Source organism: Colobus angolensis, unplaced genomic scaffold, assembly GCF_000951035.1.
Source record: "Colobus angolensis palliatus isolate OR3802 unplaced genomic scaffold, Cang.pa_1.0 Scaffold4, whole genome shotgun sequence".
NCBI lineage: Eukaryota > Metazoa > Chordata > Mammalia > Primates > Cercopithecidae > Colobus > Colobus angolensis.
This window is the reverse complement of record NW_012117376.1, coordinates 2,381,130-2,389,688: the sequence shown is the minus strand read 5'-3', so window position 1 is coordinate 2,389,688 and position 8,559 is coordinate 2,381,130. Positions and strand designations below refer to the sequence as shown.

Genomic DNA, 8,559 nt, shown 5'->3' with positions numbered 1-8,559 from the left:
GGCTTGGGTCAAGCTGACAAAACTGCATTCGAGAACAAATGTCCTTATAGTCCTGGTTCCTCCTCTCATACTCTTCAATGTGGGCTGCCAAGTGAGAATTCACAACGCAGATGCTGGTGTTGTGGAACTGGAACCTGATCGCCACGCCTCCCTTGTTGCCCTGTGGAAAGCATCCCCAAAGAAATCCAATTCAAGCTTAATTGTGTCAGTCATTCAAACCTACAAACTTTCTGGTTGGGTGCAGTGGCTCATGCCTGCAATTCTAGCACTTTGGGAGACTGAGGCGGGTGGATCATGAGGTCAGGAGTTCAAGACCAGCCTGGCCAAGATGGTGAAACCCCGTCTCTACTAAAAATACAAAAATTAGCCTGGTGTGGTGGTAGGCGCCTGTCATCCCAGCTACTCGGGAGGCTAAGGCAGAGAACTGGTTGAACCCGGGAGGCAGAGGTTGCAGTGAGCTGAGATCGTGCCACTGCACTCCAGCCTGGGTGACAGAGTGAAACTTTATCTCAAAGCAAACAAACAAACAAAACCCTACAGACTTTCAAAATGTTTTATCTTAATCTTTATAATAATCCTATGGGATTATCTATATTGTACAGATTAAAAAAAAAAAAGAAGAAGGCAGTCAGCGGCAAAGCTGAATCCACAACCCAGCTCTCTCGATCTCCTGGCCTCACTTGATCCACCCACCTTGGCCTCCCAAAGTGCTGGGATTACAGGTGTAAGCCACTGCGCCCGGCCCCATAAACCTAGCTCCCTTAATCCAGTATTCTTTTCACTAAATCACAGGCAAACCATAGGTGCCCTTTGCCACACAAAGCTAAGCTCTCACAGAAGAACCTAAAAACAGAACTTTAATGGCCTCAATAAGAAGAGGAAATTGCAAACCTACTATCAGCATTCTTTGTTTTTCTGAATGACCCAGAAAAGGAAATTGCAAACCTACTATCAGCATTCTTTGTTTTTCTGAATGACCCAGCATAGTTTCTGCAAGATACTTCATGGGTGAAATGGGAGAATCAACTGGAGGCTCTAGTGTTGGTGAATATGAGGACAGGCGCAGGCAGTTCACTAAAATACAGTTTCTAAATAGTTTGCTCGACTGAGCCCTGCTTGAGGGTATGATTCATCTTGGAATATTGGCATCTTCCAGCTGGGACACGTGTAGTCACTGTGTCATCAGAAGTGGTCAATACCTCAGGCGCTAAGGCCCTCAATGTGCCAAACAAAGCAACCAAGGACTCACCATCCTCCCCATGATTCCTGTCCCCACAGTCTCAGCTTCCACTTCTGAGACATAAGCTGCATGCTCCTGTTTGACATATAACAGCAGCATAATCCCAACCAATCGGATAAGCTTCACCTGGAAAAGAGAGACATGGCATTAAATAGAAACTGCAAACAGGAATAAATACCCCAAAGGAAACATGGTCTGGAAGCTGGCTGAGGGTATTAATGTGCCTCCTTCTCCACACTAGAACACAGGTAATCATCTGTTCAACTCACCAAGCATGCTATGTGCTAACCTACGAGTGCCAAGACCCTGCATCTTTCCCACCCGGAGGCACCCCTTCTGGAAGATCTGGAAATGAAAATTGTGGGATAATTAAGGCTGGCTTAAGATAAAGGTCATGGAAAGGGTGAAAAATGATCTTGGAATTTCCCCACATAGCCACATAAAATTAAGAGGTCCCTGACTCCTCTTTTACCTTTGCATATTTGGCATCTGGATGAAGACCCTCTGACACGGCTTTAAACCACTCTTCCTCCTTTGGGGTATCGTGAAAGAAAAAAGCTTCCTTACTCAGATCGAGCTCCTGGAACCTATTTTGAGAAGCAACCAGTTAGATAGTAAAGTAATGTGCAAATGACACATTCTCAGATTGGTTGAGGTGCATAAGCCATAGTTTTCTAGCTAAACTTCAGGACCCTCAGGAGGAAAAAATAAACAAACACTTAGAGCCAAGGAACTAAATGCCAAGGAACTTTCCAGGTGCTTTTGCAAACAAAAACCCATTTCCTTTTCATGACCAGCTTATGAAGTAGTTCGAAGTGTCCCTATTTTACCTGTAACCCCTAGTTCACACAAGCACCAAGTGGCAAACTGGGATTCAAACCTTGGTCTATATAAATTACGAATTCTAGTTCTTTTCAATATACCATACAAGGTTTGCTGCCCCTTCCCACCAGTAATGCCCAGTATAGTGATGAGAAGATAAAAATAAAAAAAAAATAAAAAAAAAAAAAGACTAACTGATGGGACTTTCTTCGGCTAACCTTCCTTCTCTGGCAAAAGATAGTTTTGCTTTGTAACCAAAAATGTATTGAATGTCCAAGCAATAAAGTTCAGTTCAGGATGCACTGAGTTCAGGATGCAATTCAGGATTTTAACAGAAGATTACATTAAAAATTAAATATTAGCACTTAAATGCCAAGCACTCCACTTTAATAGTGGCAGACACTTGCTTGCCATCAGGAAGAACATCAAACAGGGAAGCAGCTGTTATCAGGCACCTGTTCGTTTTTCAAATCCTTCACCTGCTGTGAAGACCTATCCTTCAACCACAGCTCTGTGTGCTTGAAGATGGAGAGGACTAGAAGAGAAGCACTCACCCTACGCAATAGACATCTGGGGCCTGGACACCATCGCTCAGCCAGGGCTGCAGGCGTTCTTTGGGGGACTGCCCATTTACATTGTATGTTCCCACAAAAAACCTGTCACCAAAGAGAAATAATTAGTGACTCCAAAGCACTATGGAGATAACAGGAGAAAGCATTTTATGCTGATTTATGCTGGTTTCAGTCTCTGTGGACTGGCATTTTAAGACAAAAGAAATATTTCTAACCTAGACCAGGACTGCAGCACCAAGGGGTGACTTGTGGTCTGTCATGGTATCTGTTGCTTTTATTATAACAACTTCAAACAGTATAGGCCTACTCTGAACCTTCCTACGTCCTTTAAACAGCCATTACCCAGCCATTATCTGCCTAATTATTTGCCTTGTATATACTACTGAAATGAAAAAATGAAAAGTGCTTTGGTAATTACTTTTGGCAAGAAAGCAACTCCAGTATTCAAAAAACTACTTCACCATAATTGACAGTTTATATCCCTAGAAACAATGTTATTTTATCTTATAGTCCCAATGCAATGATTCTGAAAGATCTAGCAGAATCTCACAACCTTTATTCATTTAGCTTTTAGTAATCTTGCCTAAAAAGATTACCAAACACCAGCTAACTTCATTTTACTAATTTCATTTTAAATGACTTTCTTCAAAGGCCCAGAATAACCAAGGGAGTATAAAACCTTGGAGGGATACATAAGAATCAGGAGGCCAGGTGTGGTGGCTCACACTTAGAATCTCAACATTTTGGGAGGCCAAGGCGGGAGGATCGCCCGAGCCCAGGAGCTTGAGACCCGTGTGGGCAACATAGTGAGACGCTGTCTATACAAAAATTAAAAAATTAGCTAGGCGTGGTGGTGCACTTGTGTATTACCAGCTACTCCAGCAGCTGAGGCGGGAGGGTTACTTGGGCCCAGGAGGCTGAGGCTGCAGTGGGCTGCAGTGAGCTGTGATGGCACCACTGCACTCCAGCCTGGGCAACAAAGCGAGACCTTGTCTCAATAAGATAAAACATAAAAAACAAATAAATAAAAGAATCAGGATGGTGCTCCTTCTTCTGTACCCATTTGCATTTGTCTCTGCAAATATTTCTGTAACTATCTGCAAGTCATGTCACTCCCACTATACCACACCTACCACAGTGCCCACCTAGAAAGGGCACAGAATAAATGCCTGTTACCGAAGAGTGCATGGAATCACTCATTTCAAAAATGAGGGGAGAGATTCTATAGAAGAGTATGCCTCCAAATCCAGGTATAGGGGGAAGTGACCAAATTCCAGAAAGTCAAATGATCATTCTGCTCTGAAAACATCCCAGGACCCCGTTAGCTTGCCTGAAGTTCTGGATGTAGGTGTAATCCTCTTCTTTTTGTACTAGATGTGATTTCACAATTGTATCTCGCAGTCCAAACTTCTGCATGGATAAAATATGAGCCTTGTCTGACACTGTGATAGTGGAGGAGCGAACCATGCCAGTAATTTCGGACTTGGATTTATTCTGTCTGGAAGAACAAAAATATTTTTTTCATATGTGGATGAGTCCCTATTGCAAAATGAATGAATACAAAGCTAAAAGTTCCCATATACAAGCATCTAAGTCACAGAAGACAAAAGGAGGCCAAAGTAAAATTTATTTACTAAAACAACATTATTTCTTTGTGAAATTAAGTAAATTTATATTTTGTTGATTGTATAATATATTGGTCTGGAGATTTTCCTGATAATAGAGTCACAGAATCTCAGACCAGAGGGGCATCTTAAAGATAATCTAATTCCCTCAGTTCTAAATGAGAAAAATGAAACCCAGTGTCATTAATGCCTCACGAGCCACATGAATGGTGGCAGAGTATGGGATTCGAACATGTAATTGACAGGTCGGGTGTGGTGACTCATGCCTGTAATCCCAGCACTTTGGGAGGCCAAGGCAGGTAGATCACTTGAAGCCAGGAGTTCGAGACCAGCCTGGCCAACATGGCAAAATCCCATTGCTAACCAAAAATACAAAAATGAGCTGGGTGTGGTGGCACATGCCTATAATCCCAGCTGCTCGGGAGGCTGAGACACAAGAACTGCTTGAACCTGGGAGGCGGAGGCTGCAGTGACTGGGTGACAAAGTGAGACTCTGTCTCAAAAAAAAAGAAAGAAAAAAACTATAAAACCCTCTAGATCCTTTGACTTGATCATTCTATTCTGTACATCTATTTCACAGGAATAATCCAAAATAAAAAGAAAGGCAATGAAAATTTATATTTTATTATTATTTGTGTTGTACTGTATTTAGAGTTGTAACTAAAATACTGACACAAGTAAGTTTTATCTTGACCAGACAGATTCTGGATATGTTCAGTAGGGGGCACTGGAGTACAGACTTCAGATATTTATACAATAACACACCTTGGGGGCAAGTAGGGAAAGAGTAAATAAAACAGGAAAAAAGTCACTTCAGAGTCAGGAAACACCTAAAAGAATGAAAGAGTGAAATCAAACGTTTCTAATCTACATTTTCAAAGAAGGGCTAGACTGCCAGTTTCAAATTCCAGATTGGCCACTTGCTAATTCTGGGACCTTGGATGAGTTATGTAACTTCTCATCACCTGAGTTTCCTTAATTGTAAAACAGAAAAAACTACTTACCTCTTAGGCTAAAATAAGATAGTCCAAATAAGAGCAGGGTGTCTGGCAGTAAGTGCAAATAAATGTCAGGTATTATTAAGAACATTTCCGGCCAGGTATGATGGCTCACGCCTGTAATCCCAGCACTTTGAGAGGCTAAGACGAGAGGATCAGATGAGGCCACGAGTTTGAGACCAGCCTGACCAACATGGAGAAACCCCATCTCTACTAAAAATACAAAATTAGCCGGGCTTGGTGGCAGATGCCTGTAATTCCAGCTACTCAAAAAGGCTGAGGCAGGAGAATCACTTGAACCCAGGAGGTGGAGGTTGCAGTGAGCCGAGATCACGCCACTGAACTCCAGCCTGGGCAACAAGAGAGAAACTCTCTCAAAAAAAAAAAAAAAGAACATTTCCTATGCCAGCTACCCTGGGACAAGTTACATTATGCCCAAAATGGTCTCAGTACTATGAGGAGAACCTCAGTCCTACAAGGGACAAATGAAGGGAGAGTTGCATTACCTTGGTTGCAAGCTTTCTGGTTTATCTTGACCCCTGGAGCTTTGGTCCACAGGCAGTCCCTTCCCATTTGGCCTCAAACCATCAAAGTTAGAACCACCTAAAGGGAAGGGGAAGAAATTAAAATATACATACATAGGCCGGACGCCATGGCTTATGCCTGTAATCCCAGCACTTTGGGAGACCAAGGCAGGTGGATCACCTGAGGTCAGGAGTTCGAGACCAGCCTGACCAACATGGAGAAACCCCATCTCTACTAAAAATACAAAATTAGCCAGGCATGGTGGTGCGTGCCTGTAATCCCAGCTACTCAGCAGGCTGAGGCAGGAGAATCGCTTGAATCCGGGAGGTGGAGGTTTCAGTGAGCCAAGATGGCGCCACTGCACTCCAGCCTGGGCAACAAGAGCGAAACTCCATCTCAAATAAATAAATAAATCATACATATGCTTTAATATACAGAAAACAGCTTCAGAAATTGTAGTCTAGGAATTATTGGTAGTCCAGATATTGCTTGAAAAGGCCTATGCTGATGTCTGGGTGAAGTCCCACAGACCATACATAGAAGAAAAAAGTATCTCATTCAGGTGTCTCTACTGCTGAAAACATAACTATTCCAGCTAGTCTAACTCCCTTTTCTTGGATACAGGGTATATTAAGGAAAGCATAAAACTATGAAATCTGAAAACCTACCTAAGTTTTATCACCTGCTTTACTATTTATTACCTCCTGACTTTGGAAAGGCCATCTAACCTCTCTCAATCTCAGTAATTTGACCTGTTCTGCCTTCTTCACAGGTTTACTATATGATCAACTGAGTTGACATGTGAGTGGGGACTTTAAAACCTATACAACATATTATAAAACATAACATAGTGACTTCCACTCCAAAGAGGAGAAAGGCAAGGGTCAGAGATTAAAACTGGAAATAGTCTAAGAGCTCTAGAAAATGAGAAGCGCTTGTCATTGTTGACAAATTGCCTTGAAAACCAGAGCCCAAGTACCCAACCCAGAAATATTTTGGGAAAGTCATTAAACCAAGATAAACCTGGAAGGGAAAATTAATCTGCCAATAGCTTCTCTGCTGTTTAAAAGCCAGATCTCTTGTCAACAGGGAACAACATGAAGAGGTCACAGAGATGTGATTTTAAAACCCATTAGTTACGGGAAGGAGCTCTGGGGGAATGAAACACCACTGAAGAATTTTGCTCTGCAGACTATTACTAAACATAGATTTCTCAACCATGCATTCACATGAACCAGAAAAAACAAACTTTTGAAAAAAGAAAGCATAATCATTTGAACATGAAAATAATTACACTTCAATGCCTCCAATCAATCACCAAATACTATAGACTGAATATTTATACCCCTGCCCAAAGTCATGTTGAAATCCTAAATCCCAAGATAACGTACTAGGAGGTAGGACCTTTAGGAGGTGTGAGGTGTTTAGGTCACAAGGGTGGAGCCCTCATGATTGGGATTAGTGCCCTTATAAGGGTTCAGGAGATCACAGTTCCCCTTTTGCTATGTGAGAACACAGTGAAAAGACACCTGCCACTAAGCCACAAAGCAGGCCCTCACCAGACAGTGAATCTGCCAGCACCTTGATCTTCAACTTCTCAGCCTCCAAAACTGTGAAAAATAAATCTCTGATCTCTGCTTTTGTTTTGTGGGTTTTTTCTATATATTTCTTTTTCTTTTTCTTTTTCTTTTTTGAGACAGGGTCTCCAGGCTGGAGTGCAGCGGCCTGATCATGGTCCACTATAGCCTCCACCTCCAGGGCTCATGCGATCCTCCCACCTCAGCCTCTCTGTTATCTGGGTTTAACAGGCACACACCACCATGCCCAGCTAACTTTTTGTAATTTTTTGTAGTGATGGAGTTTTGTATGTTTCCCAGGCTGGTCTCGAACTCTTGGGCTCAAATTATCCTCCCGCCTCAGCCTCTCAAAGTGCTGGGATTACAGGTGCGAGCCACCACACCCAGCCAAATCTCTGTTGTTTATAAACCACTCAGTCTATGGTATTTTGTTATAACAGCCTATAGACTAAGGCTAAACTAAGACACCAAGGCCTTTCAATTGTGCTTCTTAAATGCCTCTCAAACCAATATATTCCTATCCCCAGGGTCACTGTGCTAGTCTAGGTTACCAGCATCCCCCCTGAATTACTATAAAAGCCTCAACTAGTTTCTCTGCCTCTTTTCTCACCCCACCCTCTCCAACCCAATCTCTACACTGTTGTCAGAGGATTTTTTTAAAAAGTAAATTGGATCACATCACTTTAAATCTTTTAAAGGCTTCATACTGGATGACCCCAAATCCCTACATACAATTGCCAAGGCTCTTCCCAGTCTGCATCCTACCCACTTGTCTAGCTCCAACACTCACCACAGTCCTTCAGCCCCTACCTCCTTTATGCCATGTTGTAAGCATATTAAGGTTACTGCAGCTATACAAAGATCCCATCAGAAAGCAACTTCCCTCTTCTTCACTCTGCTTTATAAGGCTAACACCTACCCATCCTATCCTGTGCCAGGGATTGGTAAACTTTTTCTGTAAAGGGCCACAGAGTAAATATCCTAGGCTTTGCAGGTCATACAGTCTCTTGCAACTGTTCAACTCTGCTGCTACAGTGCAAAAGCAGCTGTGAGTGTGGCTGCATTCTAATGAAATGTTATTTATAGATGCTGAAATTCGAATATCATACAATTTTCACATATCACAAAGCATTATTCTCTTGAATCTTTTCAAACATTTAAAAATGCAAAAAAAATCATTCTTTTTTTTTTTTTTTTTTG

General features: G+C 42.1%; 1 protein-coding gene across 1 annotated transcript in view; it reads right to left on the bottom strand.

Moving 5' to 3' along the window:
• Positions 1 to 8,559, bottom strand: part of INPP5B (inositol polyphosphate-5-phosphatase, 75kDa) — a 95,297-nt gene that overhangs the window by 29,634 nt on the left and 57,104 nt on the right. Inside the window, exons 8-13 of the mRNA XM_011955648.1 lie at positions 5,764 to 5,860; positions 3,965 to 4,132; positions 2,617 to 2,718; positions 1,713 to 1,827; positions 1,250 to 1,366; positions 3 to 160 (exon numbers count right to left, since the gene is read on the bottom strand). Of these exons, the coding sequence (XP_011811038.1) occupies positions 3 to 160; positions 1,250 to 1,366; positions 1,713 to 1,827; positions 2,617 to 2,718; positions 3,965 to 4,132; positions 5,764 to 5,860 (757 nt within the window). The remainder of the gene's footprint in view (positions 1 to 2; positions 161 to 1,249; positions 1,367 to 1,712; positions 1,828 to 2,616; positions 2,719 to 3,964; positions 4,133 to 5,763; positions 5,861 to 8,559) is intronic.